The following is a 25,268-nucleotide window of genomic DNA, read 5'->3' on the forward strand; positions in this document are numbered from 1 at the left end:
GCCTTGAGAGCCATCAAACACTTTGCTAAGGTGTTTGAACTTGATCCCAAAGACATGGGGAACCACTAGAGAGCTTTTAATAGAGGAGTGGCATGATCCAGTTTGCTTCTAGATGGATCCACTCATAATGCTGCCTGGGAGACTGGCTGGAAGGGGTGAGGTGAAGACAAAACGATCAGGAAAACGGCTCCCACAAGAATCCAGGCCAAAAAAAAAAAAAAGACAGGGCCCTGCAAAGGGAGGTGCTGGTGGACAGATTCAAGAGAGAGGAGGGAAGACGGTCTAACTCTGGTGTCTGACGGCCGTGAAGTTGTGAAGGGGCAACAGAAGGAGGCGTCTGAGCTAATCTCCAGAATTCCGGCCTGGGCAGCAATGAATTCAGGAAGAGGAACCAATCTGAGGGGAGAAGACAATGGATTCAGCCTCTTGAGTCTGAGCAGGTGGTGGGACAGGCCAAGGAGGACAGACCAACAGCTAAAATGGAAAACAAACTCCAACGAAAATTCCCGACAAACCGTGGGCTGCACTTTCTGCCTCCCTGACGTCCGTGTTGGGCTCGAGACGCTGGGTGTGGAGCTGCATTGTGACTCAGGTGCACCTCGAGGGCACGGAATCTGCGCAAGTCGCGAGTCGAGGGGGCAGCGGTGACCACGCCTGGCCAGGTGTTAGGGATGACTCACAGCCTCCCAGGTGGGCCACCCCCACCCCCGCCCCGGCAGTCAGAGCCAGCATGCATGTGTGTGACCTGCCTCATTTTCACACGGGCCCGGGGCCAGAACGACGGGAGGCCCGGCCCACGGAGAGTCTGACAATGGACAGGTAGAAGTTAGAGAAAATTAAAAGCGTGAGTCACAGAACACATATGCCGTGTGCTAAGCTGGCTGCTTCCGTGACACCATCAGGGGTGTTGGTAGGTTGACACTGACAGATTAATGGGAGAACAAACAGCTCCCCAAGAGCGGTTTGAAAGAGGAGAAGCTGCAGGTTTCACAGGCAGGAGAGGCTGGAGAGGCAGGTAATGAAAGGAGACATGCAAATATACCCAAGTTGGAGGAAAACACCAAATGCAAAGCGAGCCAGCCTTCGTGGACACCTGACTCAGCAACGGAGAGCAAACGTTTGCAAGGAGCTGCGGTGGGCAAAAGCATTGTAGTGTGGAGTACGCGAGGACGGTTTCTGGGAAACAAAACCCCTTGCTGGCCCGTGGGATCTTGTTTCATCTTTTGGACTTGACCATAAACAGGAGCAGTGCTGTCCTATAGAATTTTCTTCAGTGTTGGAAATGTCCTATATGGCAGCCATGGGCCACATGTGGCTCCTGAGCCTGGAACTGCATTTAAAATGTTATTTTAATTAAATAGTCCCACATGGCTAGTGGCCGCTGTACTGGACAGCACAGTTTTAGGCTTTTGCTGCCCTCATGTAGGAATGCACTTTCTGACTTTTTGAGCCACTGCAGATTACTTGAAGAAGCTTTGTTTTTCATTTCAACCTCCAGCGTTTGTGTGGATGATCATGGACAAAACAATTAAGATGTTTATGTCGGGTGACCGCCTTCACACTTAGGCTTGCCTTGCCTTCTGGGAGGTGCGGGCGATCTCACGGATGTAAGCATCCTGCTGAGCCAGGCCTGGGGCAGAGCCGGCTGCTGCTGGTGGCAGGTTAGCCGCCTCCTTCCAGTGTGACGCTGGGTCCCGGTGACCTGGAATCTAAACGTTTAGCCGCCCGGTTGCTGCTCGTGAAAGGATGACAATCCTATTCCTATTACCGGAGCGAACGGTGCTCTTGAAAAACTGAGGGCTGGTCCCCGCCTTCTTTGCCAAATATAGTGACCACATGTCCTCGGTCCTCGAGATTTGTGCTCTTGGAAGTGGCCCATCCAGCAAGGATGCAGGATCTTGGAAGATGAGAAGGGGCCATGATGATTTTCTTCATTGAAGGTTGCTGTCCCCCAAGTCCTGGGCTAATCAGTTTCATCATTTTCTCTGGGGAAATTGGGGGTCCTGGCCCTTCTCTGTGAAGTCTTTTTTTTTTTTAATTCAATTTCTTTTTAAAAATATTTTTATTTTTGAACTTATTTTTATTATGTAATTTTGGTTGCGTTGGATCTTCATTGCTGCACGCAGGCTTTCTCTAGTTGCGGCAAGCGAGGGCTACTCTTCGTCGTGGTGCACGGGCTTCTCATTGTGGTGGCTTCTCTTGTTGCGGAGCGTGGGCTCTAGGCTTAGGGGCTTCAGTAGTTGTGGCACGTGGGCTCAGTAGTTGTGGTGCACGGGCTTAGTTGCTCCGCAGCATGTGGGTTATTCCCAGACCAGGGATCGAACCCGTGTCCCCCGTATTGGCAGGTGGATTCTTAACCACTGCGCCACCAGGGAAGTCCCCTCTGAGAAGTTTTGAGAGGTCAAAATATCCTGGTGCCCCTGGCACCACAGCAGGCTCCTCTGGTCCAGCAGTGTACCAGGGACACTGTTTGCTGTTCATACTGAGAGACTGCTTTGCTTTTTTTTTTTTTTTTGCTGTGTGCGGGCCTCTCACTGTTGTGGCCTCTCCCGTTGCGGAGCACAGGCTCCGGATGTGCAGGCTCAGCGGCCATGGCTCACGGGCCCAGCCGCTCCGCGGCATGTGGGATCCTCCCGGACCGGGGCACGAACCCATGTCCCCTGCATCGGCAGGCGGACTCTCAACCACTGCGCCACCAGGGAAGTCCCCTCTGAGAAGTTTTGAGAGGTCAAAATATCCTGGTGCCCCTGGCACCACAGCAGGCTCCTCTGGGCCAGCAGTGTACCGGGGACACTGCTTCCTGTTCATACTGAGAGACTGCTTTGCTTTTTAATGTACTAAATCACCCAAGGTGTAGTTGGTTCTGTAGAGCTGCTGTTTATTTCCCTGTTAAATTCTAATTTGATTAAACAGCTCACAAGGTTGTAGGTAACTTTGAAAAGGGTGTGAAATTAAGTTGCTACGTTAGGTTAGCTCTTTGAAATGTGGCCTGAGATGGGGCTGAGAGGAAAGAAGGTATTCTAGAAGCCTCAGGAGCTGCTCCTCTATCGATAAGTGTTGGAGCATCCTTTGCAAGCATAGCTGGACACCAAGGCAACTTATAATGAATCTAATGTTAGTATGACACTTGAGCATCTCACACGTTCTCACAATGATCCTATGAGATAATAGCATAATAATAAGGATCTCCTTGATGGGAAATTGAAGTACTTAGAAGTAAAGTGCTTTGTCCGAATTCACACTGTAATGAGGGACACTGTAATGAGGGAGCCCTTGATGATAAGTGTTCTTTGTACTGTGTCACACAACTAACCTAAATGCATTTAAGAGGTGCTGCTTTAGTATTATTTTTTTTGTAATTTTTAAAACTTGAAGTACCGTTGATTTACAATGTTGTATTAATTTCTTCTGTACAGCAAAGTGATTCAGTTATACATATATATATTCTTTTTTGATATTCTTTTCCATTATGGTTTATCATATGATATTAAATATAGTTCCCTGTGCTATACAGTAGGACCTTGTTGTTGATCCATTCTATTTTGTGTGTGTGTGTGTGTGTGTGTGTGTGTGTGTTGCGTGCTTTTGTGGGGGGTTTTTTGTGTGTATGTTTTTACTAATGATTTTTTTTAAACTTTTTATTTTATATTGGAGTATAGTTGATTAACAATGTTGTGATAGTTTCGGGTGTACAGCAAAGTGATTTAGTTATACATATACATGTACCTATTCTTTTTCAAATCCTTTTCCCATTTAGGTTGTTACATAATATTGAACAGTAGGTTATACAGTAGGTCCCTGTGTTTGTTATACAGTAGGTCCTTGTTGGTTATCCATTTAAAATATAGCAGTGTGTATATCCATTCTATTTATAAAAGCTTACATCAGCTAACCCCAACCTCCCACTCCATCCCTCCCCCAAGCCCCTCCCCCTTGGTAACCACAAGTCTGTTCTTTATGTCCCTGAGTCTGTTTCTATTTCAGTTCATTTGTGTCATATTTTAGATTCCATGTATAAGTGATATCATATGGTATTTGTCTTTCTCTTTCTGACTTACTTCACTTCTATGATAATCTCTAGTTGCATCCATCTTGCTGCAAATGGCATTATTTCATTCTTTTTTATGGCTGAGTAATAGTCCATTGTATATATGTATCACATCCTCTTTGTCCATTCATCTGTCGATGGACATTTAGGTTGTTTCCCTGTCTTGGCTATTGTGAATAGTGCTGCTATGGACACAGGGGTGCGTGTATCTTTCTGAACTATAGTTTTGTCTGGATATATGCCCAGGAGTGGGATTGCTGGATCATATGGTTATTCTATTTTTAGTTTTATGAGGAACATCCATAGTGTTCTGCATAGTGGCTGCACCAACTTACATTCCCACCAACAACGTATATAGGAGGATTCCCTTTTCTAGGAGGTGATGCTTTAAAGAACCCCTCAGCACAGGCTTGGTAGTGATTGCTTTATCTTGGCGTTTGATTGAACACAATCTCTGCATAACCAGCGGTTAAAGCCACGGGTTGGAGTGAGGAGGTTGTGCCGTAAGGGAGGGGCTACCATGTTAACTGTGCATTTATCTGGGGATCTGCCCACCCCCAGGCAGGTGTTTAGAAATGGCATCTTGATACTGGATCTATTCCTTGATGGTAAATGCCTCACTTTTCCCAGGCCCATCAGCATTGTGATGGTCTAAGACTGGGTTAAGGAATGAACAAGTGATGGAAGTTGCAATACAAGTGTCAAAATTTGGTGGTAGCATGCTTCACATCGTGATTGTACAGTGGAAAAATTTCCATGGATTAAGCAATCCACTGTCACACAACCCACTCAATCAGGGAATGAACTTGCCTTCTCAAATCAGGGACAAAATGTTCTTTTGAGTTTTCAGCCACAGCAATTTCTAGAAGGAAAATACTCAGGGAAATGTTCCCTAGGTAAGAGGGCTTGGGTTGGGTTTACACTGTCTCATTGGACTCTATCTTTCTCCTGCCACTTCCTGATTGACCGAGGATCTTTTGCAGCTCTAGTGCCTGATGTGACATTCCATACACTAAGCTCTGGAAATTGCATCAGTCCGGCCTGGGTTCTCCTTTGGGAGGTGCTAGCATTCTTTTTTTTTTTTTTTTTTTTTAATATTTATTTATTTATTTGGCTGCGCCGGGTCCTAGTTGTGGCGTGTGGGCTCTTAGTTACGGCATGCATGTGGGATCTAGTTCCCTGGCCAGAGATCGAACCCGGGCCCCCTGCATTGGGAGCACAGAATCTTAATCACTGGACCACCAGGGAATCCTGGTGCCAGCATTCTTATCCTGGGAAACTAGCTCTAGGATCTCCCTGGCCTTGGGGACCCTGTAGAAAGAGGTTGCATAAATTCTGCGTTCCTTCAGGATTTGATACAGAGCAGGGCAGCCCCAGATTATGAAGGTTTAAGAACAACCAGATTTTCACAGAATTTGGGTGGGGGTCCAAACCTGGGAGGAGAAATCTTCAAACTAGCCCATGATTGTGGGAGTTGAAGATTTCTGGGCTCTGGTTTGAATGTCATAAGGGCTCTCTGGCTTCACTCGTACCAGGCAAAAGTCGAAGGATTGAGTGAGGAGGGATTGGGATTACAAGCACACAGTTCTGATGGCTGTTGACAAGGATGCGTTCCATGACACTTCCCCTCACCCTGACCTTCCTGCACTTTTGTATCCAGAGGCAAAATCCTCCAGTATCCCCCAAAGAATATCTGTAACACAGGGAGCAAAGCAGAGGTGAAATTCACTGTGGAAAATTCTAATCTTGTCACTCTTCTTGATAGAGAAGGTGCAACTTGGAAGTTACTTGTACAGTCAGTACCCAAACCCTTGGGATAGCATCATCTGGAAAAAATCGAGAGTATCAAGTAATGTTGTTCCAAGTTCTCCGACAAACTGAGGTGCGGTGACATAAAGCAAACATGAAAAATCCTGTTCGCATGCTTTAGAAATTGCCAGTTTTATGCACTTTACCACATATTTTTGTCTTTATTTCATAATTACTTTTATATGTACAGCTGCATCCTTTTTTAGATGTGGTCTGAGTGTTTTGCAATGATGCCTTAAAGAATGAGTAATTTGTGTAGCATGAAGAAGGGAACTACAGGAATCTGTCACCAGTTTGTCCCCTAAACACAGTTTGTGGAGAGGAGCGTGAACCTTCAAGTTCTAGAATATCCCAAATGCATGAGTGTTGCCATGCGAAATGGCCAAGACTCTGCCTATGAGTCTTTGCATGAAAACAGAAGAACCCAGCTGCCCATTTGTTCAGTAATTCCAAACGAGGAATATGGCTTCATGCTACTGTTTGACTGAAATTACATTTTTTTTCATCTGTCCTTGATTTTTGTTTCTAAGTGCAAAACTGTGAGAATTTATCTTAATGCTAAAAATGTGTTGTTCGAGCCAAACTAGATTTGAGTTTTGGATTAATCTCACTCCCTAAGTTTAATCAGCAGCAGGCATTATATTTAGTCCTTGGCTAACATGAAAAGATGCAGGCAATGTGTTCTTCTCAGCGCTGCCGATATTGTGAGATAGTCTCTTTCACCTTCAGGCTTTAGGTGGAGTATTTTATTGTGTGATTTTATGTTCCTCAATAGGGAATATAGATCTCTCCCAGGGATACATCCATAAACATCAACCACTGATGTTTTTAAGGTGTCCTTCGAACATGAAATAACCACCATGTGAACATCCTAGGTTAAAGAAGAAACCCCAACAAGAACTTGATTGATATCAGGTATCCAGGATCTATCTTGAGGATCCACACCAGTGATAGAAAAGAGAGTCCGTCCTCTAGAGTATATTTCAGGCATAAAACATTAAATAAGAATTCATAAAAGGCATAGTACTCATCTTAATTTGCCATACTAACAACCATTGTTGAATGCAGCTTGCGGTATTCAGTGCTTACGTAGGATAAGTAAAACTCTCACACAGATAAGATCTTAAACATGAAATATGATCCTATAGCTCAGGGGTTCAGAGCACCCTCTCAGGGGTCAGACTGCCTAGAAAGAAAACTCTACTCCACCACATACCGGCTGTGAAATCTTAAGTAAAGTTTCTTAACTTTTCTAGGGCTCAGTTTTCTCATCTGTAAAATGAGGCAAATATATAGAGATTTATGAGAATTAAATAAGGTAATAGGTATAAAGTGCCTAGCACGGTACTGGAACATTGTAATCACTCAAGTAACGGTAACTACTCCTACTGTAATCATCATTTTCATATTGTTCTCATATTATACTGATCTTATTATTTATTATCATCCAGACAAAAATATTTGAACAATTTCTAGTTATTACATGATGCAATTATTACTGCATTTTACTCTATTTGAAATAAGCAATGCAATGGGTAAGACTATAAGCCTACATATATATATATATACACATATATGTCTATATTAATATAGACAGATCAGGTAGGCATAGATATAGGTATATAGATACATTATGATGCAGTGCTTTAGAAGGCCCGGTGCTTCCGACTCTTAAAATCAAAGAATTGCAGCATTTCTGATTTGGGTGGTGCCTCAGAGACCATCTCCATTGGTCTACAGGAGAGAAGAGTGAGGCCCAGCCAGGGGGAAGGGGGAAGGTCACACAGCAGAGGAGGGGCAGGGGTGGCACCCAGGGCGAGAGCTCCTGCCCCTGCCTCTCCCTACCCTGCCCTTTAAGATTCTTCAGCATCTCCTCTTGGGGCTGGCTTTTTCCTAAGTCAGTTACACACACACACAAAGACACACACACAGACACCCTACAGCAAAAGAATGTCTCCCAGCATTCTAAGTACCTGTTTGGAAGATGACCCACTTGAAAACTGGGATCTCTCAAAATTTGTCTCTTGTCCCCAAAATTGATCTCGTTTCTTCCCATTTGGGTCTCTTCTGTATTCCTGTCGTCTCAGACAAGCCTGCAGAACAAAAAAAAGATGTTTCTTTGGTTTAGGTCCACAACTAGCTTTGATAACTTTATACTTAATTTCTGTTGTGAGGAACATGCAATACAGGCGTCCATCTCTAAGTGTTCATCAATACCTGTTACCAGGTGTGAAGACACTCACCCAGGCATCACTCCCTCCTCCCTTTGCCCAAAATGTCAGGTCAAAAAATATTAGTCACTGCCTTAATAAATTCAAACAACAGACATACTAAGAGGCATTTTGTTAAGTACTTACCCGACAATTGCCTTCTTAAGGAAGTACCCAATACACTGCGTTTATTTCTCTTTCTGTTCTCTTTCTCTCTTTTTTAAATGGAAGTATAGTTGATTTACAATGTTGTGTTAGTTTCTGGTGTACAGCAAAGTAATTCAGTTATACATACATATACATGTGTGTATGTATATACGTATTCTTTTTCAGATTCTTTGCCCATATAGGTTATTACAAAATATTGAATATAGTCCCCTGAGCTATATAGTAGGTCCTTGTTGGTTATCTATTTTATATATAGTTGTGTGTATATGTTAATCCCAAACTCCTAATTTATCCCTCCCCCTTTCCCCTTTGATAACCATAAGTCTGTTTTCTATGTCTGTGGGTCTATTTCTGTTTTGTAGATAAGTTTATTCGTATCTTTTTTTAGATTCCACATATCAGTGATATCATGCTATTTGTCTTTCTCTATCTGGCTTAATTCACTTTCTTTTTTTTTAATAATTTATGTATTTATTTGGTTGCACTGGGTCTTAGTTATGGCTCCTTAGTTGCAGCTTGCTGGCTTCTTAGTTGTGGCATGTGAACTCTAAGTTGTGGCATGCATGTGGGATCTAGTTCCCTGACCAGGGATCGAACCCGGGCCCCCTGCATTGGGAGTGCAGAGTCCTATCCACTGTGCCACCAGGGAAGTCCCTGGCTTAATTCACTTTCAACTGATATTTCAAATACTCCAAAATAGCAAAACTTCTTGCAGCATTTCTATAGATCCAACGACTGAACTCACCTTTGTCCTACCAGGGCCAAATTACCCACTGTAAAGAAGTACAGTGTAAAGATGGACACTATTGTTCTCAACTAGGCCCGCCATCTCCCTCTTCCTGCCTGTGTTGAGAAAGGAAAGACTCCTTCTCCATCTTTTTTCCCTCTGTTAGAAAATGCATCTCCTTCCTTGATGTAGAAGGACTTGCCAGAATTTCACGGCCAAGGAGAAAGCCAATATTCTGCTACAAGGTTAAGAGTAGAAATGACCTGATATTAATAAAACATTTACCACTTGGACTTGGGAACAGTGAATCAGTTACCTGCAGCTAGTGGAATCCTGGATTCCCAAGAGAAAGGTGCTGTTTCACCCCACCTTGTTTGGAAAGGGAGAGCACCCCAAAATGGTGGGGTTCTTTTTCCCCTTGGGTTTATTTTCAAAAACGATGCCATATAGACAGCAACCCATTTTAATAATCCTGGATAGTGTTTGTTTTAATAAATAAGAAGTCCCCACCCCCGCCCAATGCTGAATAGTAGTAACTATAATAAATAAGTTACACAAACAGACACCAAATAATAGAATAAACCAAGGTAAAACTAAAGAGAGCCAGCTGGAGAGTTTAATGGAGTTCAACTAAATGTGGGCCTCTTTTTTCTTATTCCTTTACGATGACTTCAGATTGGAGCTCCCTGTTGAGGGGGGAGCTCTGGCCTGGAGTAGAGTATTGTTTCCTGGAGCCACAGATGTCTCTGTTATCCTAACCCACTTGTATTAAAGGCACGAGAAGAAAACGCTGATGGGCTGAAAGTGGAGGAGCCTGTTAGCTATTGCACGCAGGACCGAGGCAGACTTGGTGGGATGAACAGAATTCCTGTGGGCGGAGTGTTTTTTGAAACTTCTCTCCAAGAATGCATGCAACTTAAGTATTTCTTTACCAAAAGGGGAGGAGGAATAGAATGGTTTGCAACGTTGAAAAAAAACATGTTTTTCCCCTCTGATTCCTTATCCTTCCTCTCGCAGAGGACCAGGAGAAGAAACCAGTGGCAAGGTAGGTACTTCCTAATTTTTATCTTGAAACAGCCAAGCAATCTTTCCGTGTAAATCAAACGTTAGCCCTCTCCAAGTTATTGCTTCGCTGAGAAGGAACACGGGGACAGAGCCAAGTTCGGACTTCCAGTCCTAGAAACAGCAAGAACCTAGCCATACCTCCCCCCGCACCCCCGTCGGGGGCTGGTTTTCTTGTTATTTGTAAAGTGAATGACGTTTTTGGTGTTTTTGATGCTGGTTTTGTTTCTGCTTGGAGGGTCCTGAAGGGACAGGGGCAGAGGCCCCTGAAATCCACAGGAAGGGGAGAAGGAGCAGATTTGTAATTCATCATCACCAGGGGCTCCCCTTACTCTGGCACTTTATTTCCCTTTCAATTTCACGTGTCTGGAGCTAGATTGCTATAAATAAGTTTCTGTTCATGTGACAAAACTGGCCGAGTCTTGAAACGGGAGGCTTCAAGTAACTTCTTCTTTCTTCTTTCTGCGGAGAATCGGGGCTTCCTCCTTTCGCGTCGCGCCCCGCAAGCCCGTCCCTCTGACTGCAGTGCTCGCAGTCAGGCTGCCTTCTGTGCAGAAGCTACCACTGTAGGGCAGAACACGGAATGTGCGTCTATGCCTGTGGGGGATGACATGGGTTTTGTGACTCACCGTAACTCAGTACGGGTAAACACGACAAACCACAGCTCTGCCACTTTCTAGCGTTGTGACCTTGGGCAGGCTGACTAACTCCATGGATTCTTGCTTCCCTCCTCTGTGAGAGGGAGATGCCTCCGTGCTGCAAGATTGCCGGGAGAGCATGAGGCACTGTTGGTAAGATGCTTAGCAGAGTGACCGGCTCGCGGTGAGAGTTCAATAAAACTGTTCAATGAAACTCATCATCATGACCATCATCACCACCACCATCACCATCATCAGGCTTTAACTGTTGTTTCCAATCCCATTTCTTGGTTTACTCCCTTTTCTAAACTCAGCCTTAGCTAAATAATGCGATTCTGATCTTGGTTGTGGAAGAAAAAAGACTTGAAGTTCATCCTTGTTTTTCTGAAGGCCCGAAGGCCTGCAGGCCTGAAGTTCATCCTTGTTTTTCTCCCCTGCAAGTAGAGGTCTGTTTCCTAAGACTGCCCGTTCCCCCGGGAAGCCAACTGAGGGAGCTCTGCAAACTGCTTTTTCTTCAGAATTACAGCTTTCTGAACCCACAGCGATGCTCAAAGTTTCTTTTGTTCCTTTTATTACCAGCCCCATTCTTTTAGTCATCATCCAGGCTCCTGGTACCTTAAGAAGCCATGCAGCACAGGGACACTTCCCAGCCTCATGGTTCTGGCCTAAAAAGCATTGTAGCATCGACATATAGACACTACCGAATGTAATATAGATAGCTAGTGGGAAGCAGCAGCGTAGCACAGGGAGATCAGCTCGGTGCTTTGTGACGACCTAGAGGGGTGGGATAGGGAGGGTGGGAGGGAGGCTCAAGAGGGAGGGGATATGGGGACATATGTATGCATATGGCTGATTCACTTTGGTGTATGAGAGAAACTAACACAGTATTGTGAAGCAAATATACTCCAATAAAGATTTAAAAAAAAAACCACATTGTAACTATGACCCAACTCTACCTCTTCATCAGCAGTGGCCTCTGTCAAGGTTATTGTTACTTGAACTCTGTGAGTGTTTTGGGAAGTAGGACTTGCCTTCAGTTGCTTCTTTTTTTGTTGTTGTTTTTATGATCCAACATGTCTCAGAGTTTGGGGTTTTAATTATCACTGGGGACATTATCGAAGTTCATTCGTTTTAAGAGGTTAAGAAATCAAAGGTGTAAAAAGTTTGACATGATATTCCCCTCGACTGAGTTTATTTTTCTCTTCTGTGAAGAGCAGAGAAACACACATGTCACATGTCCCTCCCCATGACTCCTACGGGAGGGAAAGTTGAATTATCTCCGTTCCCTCAACCCCCTGAGTGGACAGACCCCAAACCCTCGCCACCTGGTATAGTCACCCATCACGTCCTTGAACAAGCTTATATCATCATTTAGTTGTTTGATCTGCACTTGAAAGAATCAGAATGAATAAGCGACATAAAATAAAACCCATTTGAACACATTTGATAGTCTAGAAAATCATCCTGAAACTCCAAGTGTAATCTTTCTCTCTAGCTTTCAGTGGACATTAATGGCTAAATTTCGCCACAAGTTACATAAACACATTTGACGGAAAGAAGGGGAAGAAAAGCTATGCAGCATGAACACCCTTGAAGACATATAGCCAAATTCTGAGATGTCGTATAATTATGTACTAGTTACCAGATTCTGAAATAGCATGTAATATGCCAAATAAGTATCTCCTCTTGTTTTTTTCAAACGGGCCCCACCCAACCACTGGAAGGAGTAGCATCAGAATAATTCAGGGTGGGTTTAACCTTCCTCTCCTGCCACTAGCAGACAGACCTATAAAGTCACTGCTAATTTGGTACCTACCAACCCATAGCATATTTGAGGCTATAGCAGGCATAGTGTATACAGGAGGTTTCCAAGGGCCTCAACCTGAGTCAGTTCATTAAAAGCAAGTCCATCTCAGGAAGGCATTTGTGGCAAATGTCTGTGATTTGGGAGTCATACCTGGTTAGTAGGTCTTACACTATTTGTACACCCTGAAACAGGGAATCCCTTGCACATCGCTGGGCTGCTCGTGAAATCTGGGATGTCCACGAGTAACCGGCCAAGCTCATCAATGGCCCAAGCTTTCAATATCCATTCAGTGCAAACTCTACCTTAGCAAATAATCTAAATACACAAAGGTCGTATATGGACCAAGTTACTGAGGGGTCATTAAAGACATGCAATTCTTAAACCCCAACTTTAAATCTTTTCTGGAACAAGGCAAGGGACAGAGTCAATAATATAACTCATTGCTGTTCCCGTCAAAGTAATCGTTTCTGTGGGTTTCTATATACTTAATTCGACAATCCTCAGAACATATGAAAGACAACCATATTTATCTTTGCAGACCTTGTGGTGAGTGGTTTTGAAAATGCTCAGTGAAGGTGGATTTAACTTTGAGGATTAGTTACAAGTCAGCTGGATCTATGTCTGATAAACAGAGTTGGTGGTCAAGTTCGGTAACGCTGGCTTTCATCAATGACAAGGCATTCGGTTCGACAGAGGAGAGTGAGACTCTGTCCCTGCCCTTAGGAAGCTGCGGTCCAGTTTGATAGGAAAACACACAAAAGACAATTTCAATACAATTTCATCAGCAATGAAAAAGAGGTATGAAAAGGGTGCTTTGGTATTGGACCGATGGAAACGTTCTAAAATCAGGTGATGGCAATGATGGCAAATTTGGTCAATTTAAACTTAAAACAGGTGAATTTTATGCTATGTAAATTATACCTCAATAAGGGTTTTTGTTTTTGTTTTTTAAAGAGGGTGCTATGGGAATACAGAGGTTCCCTTTAGTTCTAAGTTAAAACTATGGTCTTAGGACTTCCCTGGTGGCGCAGTGGTTAAGATTCCATGCTCCCAGTGCAGGGGAGCCTGGGTTTGATCCCTGGTCAGGGAACTAGATCCCGCATGCCACAACTAAAGGAGCCTGTAAGCTGCAACTAAAGGAGCCTGGCTGCCGCAACTAAGACCCGGTGCAAACAAATAAATATTAAAACGAACGAACAAACAACTATGGTCTTCACCACCCTTGTTGAGAGAGTAGGGAAGAGGGAAGAGGAGGTTAGAGAAGTGGTCGAGGATTGGACTGGTCTTGCTGTGGTTCTTGGGTCTGGGACACACCTCTACGTGAGAGAAACAACCGAATTACGTAGTTTGCATTTTACATAAATTTCAGTCTGAAAGGTGGCAAGGCTGGAGGCCGGGAGGCCAGTTATGAGGACATTGTAATAGTCTTGGAGCTAAACTATGGACATTGCAACCAGGGCGATGGCCATAGGATGAGAAGGGAGGCACGAGCTCATGAGGTTTTAGGTAAACTCAGCAGGACTTGGTAGCTGGGGGATATGGGTGGTGAGGGCGAGGAAGGAGTCAGGGAAGGCTTGGGTCACTGTCTTCAGAGAGGGGCTACAGAAGAGGATGGCAGGGGATGGACACATGGAGTCCAACTGTGGACACGCTGAATTCAATGTGCCCATGTGACACCCAGATGGAACCATACAGCAAGCAGGTGTGCATGGGATTCTGACACTTTGAGAAGACACAGGATTACAAGTCATCAGTATGATGTGGTGGTTACAAACATAGGAGGGGATGAGATGGGCCACAGGCATTGTGAATTAGGAGAAAATTGGGCTGATGGAAAGCTCGGGGAATTAACCTGTGAGGGGCAGGGAGAGGAATGTGAGTGATACAGGAGGAAAACCAGGAGAGTGCGATGTGAGAAAGCCAGAGAAGTAATGTTGCGAGAGGGAAAGAGTAATGGCGCCAAATGCAGGTAAAGCTTCAGGAAACAAAGACTACAAAGGTGTCTGCTGAATTTCGCTACTGACCTCAGCGAGCACCGTTTCAGGGGAGGTGAGGAGACCGCCAGGCTGCAGCAGGTGAGGGCATGAATGGGATGGCGGGGCGGAGTGGAGACAGAAGTGTAGCTGACTGTTTGGGGACATCTGGAGACTGGAAAGTGCCAGGGCTGTGGCTAGAAAAGGACACATTGTCCACAGTCAGCTTTGTTCTCTTGTTCTCAGTGTGAGAGAGAGTTGAGCATGTTTGTGGGCTGAGCCAGTAAGAAGAGAAATTCCAAGGATGCAGCAGAGAGGTCCATGGATGGAGAGGGGCTGGAGACAGAGGGGCATGGACCAGGATCTCAGGTCCGGCACCAGTAGGGAGACTGTCCTTCACCCGTCGAGACTTGAGGGCTGGACGGGCGTGCAGCCTGGGATAGAAGGGGAAGCGCCGAGTGGCTCCCCACCTGACGGCCTCAGATTCTTTGTTTGGTTACACGTGTATGTAAAACAGAAAGAGACGGTCCTTGCTGAAAGTATGGGGACGGGAGGTTTGAAAAAAGTAAAGTTTAAACTGTGATAACGGAGGGAGCTAATGGACAAGAAAACATGTTGAAGTGAGTCATCCTCTATTCCTCTCTTTCCCTCACTCCGCCTCCCCGTCGTCTATCAGCAAGATGTCTGCGCTGCTTCTATATCCTGGCTCGGGCTACTTCTCGCCACCCCTGCTCCCACCACGCTGGTCTCTCCTAAATTTCTATCAGGTTCCTTACAAGTTTTTCTGCTGCTTCTCTTGCCCCTTTCAGTTGTTTTCCCACACAGCAGCCAGAGTGATCTTAAAAAAACAACAACAAAAAAAGGTAAAGCAGATCATACCACTGCCCTGCTTAAAATCATTCAGTAATTCTCACCGGGCTAAGAATAAACTCCAAATACCAAGCTTTGTCCTGAGAGACTCCACACGATCTGGTCCTAGCCACCTCGTCCGCGTTCTCCCTTGGTGTTCCAGTCGCTCTGGCCTTCGTTTGTTTCCTCCAAGTTAGTTCCCGCCTCAGGGCCCCTGCGCTTGCTTTCTTTCTGCTCCGGACGCTCTGGTGGGCTCGTTCCCATCATTTACCTCCACGACCAAATGCTACTTCGTCAAAGAGGCTTCCCCGCCTGTGTAAAGGAGCATCACCCCAGCCCTGCTGCCTCTGTTTTTATAGGCTCATTATATTTATCATATACATTATATTGTCTTACCTATTTACTTTACTTTGTGTGTGTAGTTTGTTTCTCAATCCTAGAATGAGAACTCCGGGAGAGCAGGGACTTTGTTCAGGACATAGTAGGCATTTAATACATGTTATTATTTATAAGGACGGTGTTGAAAGTGTCCTTATTAACAAGGACAGTGTTGAAAGCCCAAATGAAGTTAGAAAATAAAACTGCAGTGGCTCCAAGCCACGCAGTTGTGCGGTTTTCTTCAGCAGAGACCATCAAATCATAAGATTGATTTTCTTACGTGCCTGTTCTAGAGACAATTTCAGACAAGTATTTCCAAACCTGGGCTGTGTGGCAGAGGCATCTTTGTGGAGAGGAGAGAGTCCCCCAGTGAGAACCGTTTGGATGTTTACGTTATTGTTTAGTTTGTAGAGACGCCCTCCACTTTACAGCCTTGGAGGTGGACCGGCAAGTGTAGGAGGAAGTTGCTGGCTCCATTTCCAGGCCCAGAGCTAAGCGGTGCTACACAGGTGAAATCAGGTTACTGAGATCGCTCTGGTTTCCTTGGTGCCCCGGGAGGTTCAGTTATATTTGAGATTGCTAAGGAGGAGGAAAACCTGATGACGGCAGGCCTGTATTTTCCCTAGGGAAGGAGCGCTTTTCGATACTCAGTTGAGGCTGAGGACCTGCCTCCTTGATTGGCGAGGGCTGACCTCCGGCCAGCGGGCTGAGTGACACTTTCTAACTGCTCCCAGAATCCCACAACCCAGCCTGGCAAGTTTGTCCTATGCCAGCTCTGGGTAATTACATCATGACTCCTCAGGCTCCCTGTCTGTTTTGTTTTTGCCTGTAAACACTGTAGCTAGGGCGACGAAGAGTTAGCTTATTGTAGAATGTGCTAACCACCTTTCTTCTGGCCGGAGGACAACAGGAAGGGCGTGTTATTTTATAAATGGTAGGGCGACCCGGTTAACTCCTTAATGTCTTTTTTCTTGGTTGCTGGTTTATCCAGTTTAAGCCCTGATGTCATTGGTTGATAACGTTTGTGTGCCAAGCTCTGTGCTAACTAGTTGAAAAATGTTATTTCCATGACAGTATTATAAGGTGGAGACTATTATCCCCATTGTACAGATGAGGAAACTGAGACTCAGAGAGGTAAAGTAGCTTTTCAAGGTCACACAGCTAGTAAGTGTGGGTTTTGGATTTTAGAAACCTATTACTGCTTATCATATACTGATACTGTAGCCTGAATTCTCTCCTAATACCATAAGTGAAAGTAGAAGATATTCTCACTTCCTGCCATTACCTGATATTCTGAGTCCGTCTTATGCTGTATGTCCCGCAGATATTGAACATCACTGACGAACTTCTGCCTGTCCTTTGCTTCATGAAACATGATTCTTAATCCGTGACCTGCATATAAAAGATAAATAAATGTGCTGTGATATCATCCTTTGTTGCTTTGCCATATTTGGATTTCTCTTAGTATAATTGCTTTTATTCTCTTATTAATCTAATATCCATTGTTGGAAAGGCACAGATGCTCCTTTCAAACTGAAAGGACTCTTTGTATGGGTGTCGATGCCTTTACAGCCGTCTTGTTCCAGACATAAATAATGCAGCCACTTTCATGGGCTGGCTTCAGTGAGCCTGTTCTGGTTAGTCATAGGGAGTTAGACTGGCAGACACCTGATTCAGAAGCAGTTCTACCACACGACAAAAAAGAAAACCCAAGAACCTAGCTAACTCAGCAATGATCAAAGCTCTGAGCCCCTGGTGACTTAAATTCATTGACTCAACAAATGATCACACCCCTATTCCAACTCAGACACTCCGCTGGGCACTGGGGTACGGCGGTCGGCAAGATGACATGGCCCCGGCCTTTGTGTTGCTACCATCTAGCCTGGAAGAACGGCAATGAATGTTGCTGTCCCCCAGCCCCTTCAGACTCCACATGACTTTCTCACATACTTGCTCCTCCTTCCCAGTTTTCTGAAGGAAATGTTGCCATCGACCAGCCGGCTGCCCGGCCAGTAACCTGGGCAGTTTTCTTCACACTTCCTTCTCCTGCCCCATCTATATAAAAAACAAGTCCTGATGATTTTCTCCCCTGAGTATCCCTGGAATCCATCATGATCAGAGCATGGGTACTGGCGTGAAACTCTCTGGGTTCAAATCCCAAGTCTTTGAACATTGACAAGTGGATCCTGATGGTGATAAGTGCGATGGAGCAGAAATACGGGGTTCTCTGAGAAAGTGTCATTGGGGGAGGGGGAGGCAAGGTTTTCCTTAGGAAATGACACTGGGTTTGCTAAGGAGTGAGCTGGGCCAGAAGTGGAACAGAGAGGATCTGGGACAGAAAGGACAGCAGGTACAGAGGCTTCAGGGCTTCAGGGGCTGGTGCAGCTGGAGCAGAGAGAGGAGAGAACAGTAACGGAAGGGCTGTAGGATAGGCAGGGGCTGGTTCACGAGGGGCCTTGGAGGTCGTGATTCAAAGAGTCATGTAAAGCCACTGGAAGGTTCCAATCGGGGGAGGACATGATTAGATTTACATGTTTAAAGGTCCCTCCAGGGAATTCCCTGGCGGTCCAGTGATTAGGACTCCACGTTCTCACTGCCAAGGGCCTGGGTTCAGTCCCTGGTCGGGGAACTAAGATCCCACAAGCTGCAGGGCACGGCCAAAAAAAAAGAGGTCCCTCCAGCTGTAGTACAGAGACTGGATGGAGTGTGAGGGCGGCGGAGGACGAAGGGAAGTGGATGGGCCACTGGGGATATGTTAGACTAATCCCGTTAAGGTGGTGCCCAGACTTGGGTCTCAACACTGGAGGGAGGGAGGGGGAGGTATTGAGCCTCTGGAAGTGCTATGTACTGGTCTAAACATTTACACATATTAGCTCAAGCAATCTTCACAGCCACATTGAGGCAAGAATTATATCTCTAGGGACTTCCCTGGTGGCACAGTGGTTAAGAATCCACCTGCCAATGCAGGGGACACTGGTTCGAGCCCTGGTCCAGGAAGATCCCACATGCCACGGAGCAGCTAAGCCCGCACGCCACAACTACTGAGCCTGCTTTCTAGATCCTGCGAGCCACAACTACTGAAGCCCGTGTGCCATAACTACTGAAGCCTGTGCACCTAGAGCCCGTGCTCCGCAACAAGAGAAGCCACTGCGATGAGAAGCCCGTGCACCGCAACGAGGAGTAGCCACGCTCGCCACAACTAGAGAAGGCCTGCGCACAGCAAGGAAGACCCAACGCAGCCAAAAATTTTAAAAATAAAATAAAAAAAGAAGAATTATATCTCTGTTTTGCAGACGAGGAACCTGAGGCACAAAGGGATTAAGTAACTTGCCTAAGGTTACAGAACTGGTAGGTGCAAGTGTTGGGGTTTGAACCCAGAGAGTCTCATGCCAGTGCCCACGCTCTAATCATGATGGAATCAAGGGATACTCAGGGCAGGGAATCATCAGGAGTTGTTGATAATACGAATGGGATGGGAGATGGAGGCCCAGGTTACTGGCTTGGGCAGCTGGCTGGTCGATGCCAACATTCCCTTCAGAAAACTCGCAGGGATGATCAAGTTTGTGAGAAGGTAATGTGAACTTTGAAGGGGCTGGGGGACAGCAAATGGAGATGTTAAGTAAGCAGTTAGACGTAGGGCTCTGGAGCTGATTAGAGAAGAAAAGAATTGGGCATTGCTGGCATTTTGGTGACAAATGAAGTTGAAGGCAGGATGGCTATTGAAGAAAGGAGGACGACCCAGGACAAAATTCTGAGGACCACTGGATCTTAAGAACAGGTAGGTAGCAGAAGAGGAGCTCTGGAAAGAAGCCAGAGAGGCAGGAGGAAAACTGAGAATCAGGTGGGTGCAGTTTCACAGGTGCTGCCAAGTGCAAGCTTCAAGGAGGGGAATATTAATAACCTTGGTGAGAGCATTTAGTGGCGTGACGGGGCTGAAGATAGATTGCATTGAGTTGTGTAAATGGGAGTAAGGACGTGGAAACGATGCTTTCAAGAAGTTTGTCTCTGACTGGTGTAGTCTAAATTTATGACCAAAACATTGAGTTAGTAAATGGCACTGTTCATAGTGAGTCTACTAGACCTCATCTATAAGGTCATCAAAGGTCCCACGCTATTCCTGCTTATTGTCAAGTGAAGCTCTTTCATTTATTTCTACTTTTTTTTTTTTTTGGTGGTACGCGGGCCTCTCACTGCTGTGGCCTCTCCCGTGGCGGAACACAGGCTCCAGATGCGCAGGCTCAGCAGCCATGGCTCACGGGCCCAGCCACTCCGCAGCATGTGGGATCTTCCTGGACCGGGGCACGAACCCGTGTCCCTTGCATCGGCAGGCAGACTCTCAACCACTGCGCCACCAGGGAAGTCCTATTTCTACATATTTTTTTTACTGAGATATAACTGACATATAACAATATATTAGTTACAAGTGTACAATGATATTTGCATGTATTGCAAAAGGATCACCACAGTATGTCTAGTTAACATCCGTCAGCCACATAATTACAATTTTTTTCTTCTTGTGATGAGAACTTTTAAGATCTATTCTCTTAACAATTTTGACATATACAGTATTATTGACTATAGTTACCATGATGTACATTACATCCTCGGTACTTATTTATTTTATAACTAGAAGTTTGTAATTTTTAGCTTCCTTCAGCCATTTCACCCACTTCCTACTCCATGCCTCTGGCAGCCACCAATCTGTTCTCTGTATGTTCTCTGTATCTATGAGTTCGGTGTTTTGTTAGATTCCACATATGAGTGAGATCATATGGTATTTTGTCTTTCTCTGACTTATTTCACATAGCCCTCAAGGTCTATCATGTTGTCACAAATGCCAAGATTTCCTTCTTTTTTTAATAGATGAATAATATTCCATTATATATACACACCACATTTTCTTTATACATTCATCAGTTGCTTCCATGTCTTGGCTATTGTAAATAATGCTGCAGTGAATATAGGGGTGCATATATCTTTTTGAGTTAGTGAATGTTTTCATTTCCTTTGGGTAAATACCCTGGAGTGAAACTGCTGTATCACACGTAATTCTATTTTTAATTTTTTGGAGGAAACTCCATACTGTTTTCCGAAATGGCTGCACCAATTTACATTCCCACCAACAGTGCACAAGGGTTTCCTTTTCTCCACAACCTCGCCATCACTTGTTATTTCTTATTGTTTTGATAAAAGCCATTCCAGTAAGTGTGAGGTGATATCTCACCGTGGTTTTGATTTGCATTTCCCTGATGATTAGTGATGTTGAACACATTTTCATGTACCTGTTGGCCACCTGTGTATCTTCTTTGGGAAAAAGTCTGTCCAGATCTTCCGCCCATTTTTTAAATTGAGTTGTTTGTTTACTATTGAGTTCTTTATAGATTTTGTATATTAACCCCTTATTAGATATATGATTTGCAAATATTTTCTCCCATTCTGTGGGTTGCTTTTTCATTTTGTTGATGGTTTCCTTTGCTGTGCAGAAGCTTTTTAGTTTGACGTAGTTCTACTTGTTGATTTTTGCTTTTGTTGCCTTTGCTTTTGATGTCACATTTAAAAAATCATTGCCAGGACCAATATCAAAGAACTTACTACCTATGTGTTCTTCCAGGAGTTTTATGGTTTTATCTCTTATGTTTAAGTCTTTAATCCATTTTGAGTTGATTTTTGTGTACAGTGTAAGATAGGGGTCCAGTTTCATTCTTTTACATGTGGCTGTCCAGTTTTCCCAACACCATTTATTGAAGAGGCTGTCTTTTCCCCATTGTATATTCTTGATTCCTTTGTCATAAATTAATTGACCTTATATGCATAGGTTTATTTCGGATTCTCTATTCTGTTGCAGTCATCTGTGTGTCTGTTTTTCTTCCAATATCATACTATTTTGATTACTGTAGGTTTGTAATGTAAGTTTGAAATCAGGAAGCGTGATCTCTCCAGCTTGGTTCTTCTTTCCTACACATACTTTTTAATGACAGCCATGTGAGAGGTGCTGCTCTAGGTTCTGGGGAAACAGCAGGATAAGACAGACAACATCCCTGACCTCAAGTGTCTACATTCTATAGCTTTCTTTCCCTTTTCCGGTTTGTTTTTGTTTTTGTTTTCCGTTTGTGCAGATATCGGCAGAATCAGGTTGCACCTGACTCATGGTGGCCCAATGTCTGGTCTGGTCACCATGAACTCTTAAAAGGTTTATCATGAGCCCCAAACAATATCATCTAAGAACTTGTTCTGGTCCCTTGGGGAATATTTTCTCTCAATTATAGAAGGTTGGTCTTTGTGAGTCAGAATCTAAAACTACCTTCTGATGGGTAGTTCCACAGATGACACACAAAATCTAAATTTTGTCTCTGAGCATTTTAATAGTCATTTATGGACCTCTGCTTTAAGAGACCACTTTTAACTTTTCATGTGAATTTGTACCTGCATAGAATAAAGTTATGTTCCCACGCTTTTCAGAAAACGATGGTGTTAAACCCGGCAGAAAGATGGACCCCTGCTGCTACTGTTGGAAAGAAAAACCTGTCTGAATATTTATCAGGGAGAGCACATAAGGATTCATAATGAAAATATGTTAATGGTCACTAAGGGAGCACATCCCAGAGTCCACTTGGATGATACATTTTGGTTACAAAATTAACATAGAAAAGCCAGCTAATCTATCCTGGCTTTAATGTAGTGTAATTTTAAGGAGGCTTCTAAGTCAAGAGGCATGAAATCACTTCGTCTAAATAGGCAGGAAATAACACTATTTGAATTACTCCTTGCTAGGTTACCTCTGACTTCACAATCACCGAACAAATAAAGGACTTTAAAATTGCCTGCAAAAGTCTCTTTGCCCTCCCATAAACTCTCTATAATTGTACTCTACTGTAAAATGAATATTTAGAAGCATCATGGTGCCACATTTAATCTCTTAAGTACGTCAGTGCTTTGTGGGATTAAACAAATACTCCAGGCCCCAAGGAAACAGATTATTAGAGACAGATCAAGGAGATAGTACGTAGATCACCACAGTTTAGGCAAACATTCTCAAGTGTCACTTGAACTTCATACTATACTTCAGGTTTAAAAACGGACCAGGAGGAACAAGAAACGGAAATAACTCTATGGAAATAAATCCACATGAGATCATGCTTAATTCGTGGATCTCAGCTTTGTGGCCTTCCTCAACCAGATGGCCATTTGAAGCCAAAAAAAAATTTTTTTTCTTAGCAAATACAGACAGGTGGAGGGGAGGAGAGTGATAATAAAATGTGGGCAGGGCGCATGTTTCTAAAATAGCATTCTGTATTCTCTTCCGTTTCTCACCTTTGAACTGCTTTTCAATTTACTATCCACTCATCGTTATGCACGCTTCTGTTTTAAGTCTCTGGTGATGATGTGCCAATTTTGTGTTTTAGAAATCTACATAAGAAGCCATATTAAATGAGGGAGAGGGAGCAGGAGAGGAGAAGGCAGGAGGAGGCATGTGGGAAAGGAAGTCCTGCTTTGCTGGAAGTGAGAGTGAATGATTCATCTTGGCCTCAAAATTCTAGGGAGGAATATTCTAAGAACTTTGTGACATATGTCTTCCTCTCTAGTGTACACTTCCCATGAATTCAAACTGAATTTCCCTAAGGAGAACAAAATCTGATTGCAGAGTATATTTCTTTCAGTTCTCTAAAAAGCAATCATATGCGCTGTCTTTCTGTTCTATGGCTACGTTTGTCAAACGAATTGATTGGAAGGGAGTTCATTTTGTTAACAATCAAGCGATTTCACTGTTTTCTTACCGTGTTCTCATATTAGAAATGTCGTTAAAGTGAATATTTTGTTGGTTCAGTTATAAAGAAAAATGTAAATGTAAGCCCCTCTTTCGGCTGAGGGTTCCTTTGAACCAAAATCTAAATGGCTATACCTGACCATCAGGTTTATAAATTACCCCCCCCTTTCCATAACTGGGTGCTGGGAAGAAGCATTGCAGGAGACCTTATTCATCCTTTTACACAATTAATATTAATTAATATGTAATGACAAAGATTACAGAATTTGTTTAGCTTTCAAAAATCTTAGAACTTTGAAAATCTGAACAAAAAATAAAGTCTGAAGAGTTTTTAAATCTTAACTTATAAAAATATTTTGAGTTATAAGCCACAAAGATGAGTGATCTGGGCTCCATCTTCCTAACACCGCACTCCCGAGAGAATACGGTGACCAAAGAAAAAGACGGGGTAGATGGTAGATTGGTTCCATGCAATTTGCTTAGGAAATCAGGGGGCGGGGTGGGAGGTGCTGTGCTATAAAGGGCTTATGAGAAAAGCTCTTTGGCGGTGACTCTTCATTTTATTGTGTAACCGTGAAAGAGCTGGGCGGGCATACACTGACCATCAAGTCCATTGGAGAGACTCAACGTGTAATTCGTTAACCTTGGGACTGGGCCGGGATGTCACAGGCTGGACAAGCAATTCGATGCTCTCAACAATATCAATAATTTCGCACTCAGGAGCTGGAAAGGCCGTGATCCGTATACCTCTCCTGGACCTGCAGAAAAGGGTAGTCTGCGGGGAAGTTATGTACGTGAGGGGCCGCTGCCAGGGTGCAAATAAATGATCATAGAGCCCCCCCAAACCTGTCTCTTTGAGGCAGAAAAATACGGAGGCTCTGGTCAGCCGGAAGGAGGGAGCGGCCAGGCTCCCAGGCTTCAGGCCCGATTTCCCTCCAGAATCGTAGAAGTCGCAAGGAGAGGTGGTCCCCCCGCTACTGCCCCGACTTTCTCGGAGGATCAGGCGGGGACAGGGTTGGGGAGGGCCGGGCCGAGCCGGGCCATTACCTTTCGGGTCAGTCTTTTCCCCCTGCGAGGGGCTAAAGGGGCCGAGGGGCGGGGCAGGCAGACTGGTCCAGGGCGGAGGAGCAGCCCATCAATCGTGCGGGGGCCGTCCCTGTGCTCCTTTTCCTTCTCCTCGCTCTTCTCCCTTCCCTCTACCGGCCCCTCTTCCTCCTCCTCCCCGGAGGCAGCTTTTAGCGGCGGCGGCCGGGCTTTCTAGGGGCGGAGGCGGTGGGGGCGGCTGCCTGGCGTCCTCCCGTTTCCTTGGCAACCCGGTCCTCCTCCCTGGCGCGGGAGCTGGGCGCGGCGAGAGCGCGGCCGTGGGGGCGGGGTTGGGCTGCGGCCAGGCGGTCCCGAAACCGGACGTGGGCGCTGCGCCGGTTGCCTTGGGAACTAGTCGGGATGCGGTTGGGAAGGCAAAGCGGTGATGGCGGCGAGCAGGAGGAGGCGGAATGGCTTTGTCTTGAAGTCCAAAGCCCAGTCGAAAGCCCAGATATCGAGGCCTTCACTCCTGCCTCGACTCAGTGCTGTGCTCTACAAAAAATGAGATTAGAAAACGTGAGGGGAAAGTATTTTTAACTGAATAAAATAATATTAAAGGCAATACACGGATAGAGGAGGGAAAGAGTGCAGCCCTGCAGTTTGAGCTGTGCAGGGGATCTCTGAACTATCTGATCCAACATTAAAAGGAAGAAATAAATAATTAAGGGAGGCACCCCATCAGTGGCAGAAACGAGACAGGAACCCAGTTATATCTTGGTTATCAGTAATCTTGGCTGCCTTTCCCAAGGTA

The 25,268-nt window shown here is 44.8% G+C and overlaps 1 protein-coding gene across 4 annotated transcripts in view; it reads right to left on the reverse strand.

Annotated features, from left to right (window-relative positions):
- Positions 1-25,057, reverse strand: part of MARCHF10 (membrane associated ring-CH-type finger 10) — a 90,316-nt gene extending 65,259 nt beyond the window's left edge. For 2 of the 4 annotated variants that reach the window (XM_073797515.1, XM_073797512.1), the window contains exons 1-3: positions 22,981-23,038; positions 16,955-17,061; positions 7,831-7,950 (exon numbers count right to left, since the gene is read on the reverse strand). In XM_073797515.1, coding sequence (XP_073653616.1) covers positions 7,831-7,950; positions 16,955-17,044 — 210 coding nt within the window. In that variant the 5' untranslated portion in view covers positions 17,045-17,061; positions 22,981-23,038. Of the gene's footprint in view, positions 1-7,830; positions 7,951-16,954; positions 17,062-22,980; positions 23,039-24,036 lie in introns of those variants that run through there. The other 2 variants (XM_073797513.1, XM_073797514.1) reach the window with 2 other exon arrangements.
- Between the last annotated feature and the right edge of the window lie 211 nt (positions 25,058-25,268).

The sequence above is a fragment of the Tursiops truncatus genome, chromosome 20 (assembly GCF_011762595.2).
Source record: "Tursiops truncatus isolate mTurTru1 chromosome 20, mTurTru1.mat.Y, whole genome shotgun sequence".
Classification (NCBI taxonomy): Eukaryota; Metazoa; Chordata; class Mammalia; order Artiodactyla; family Delphinidae; genus Tursiops; species Tursiops truncatus.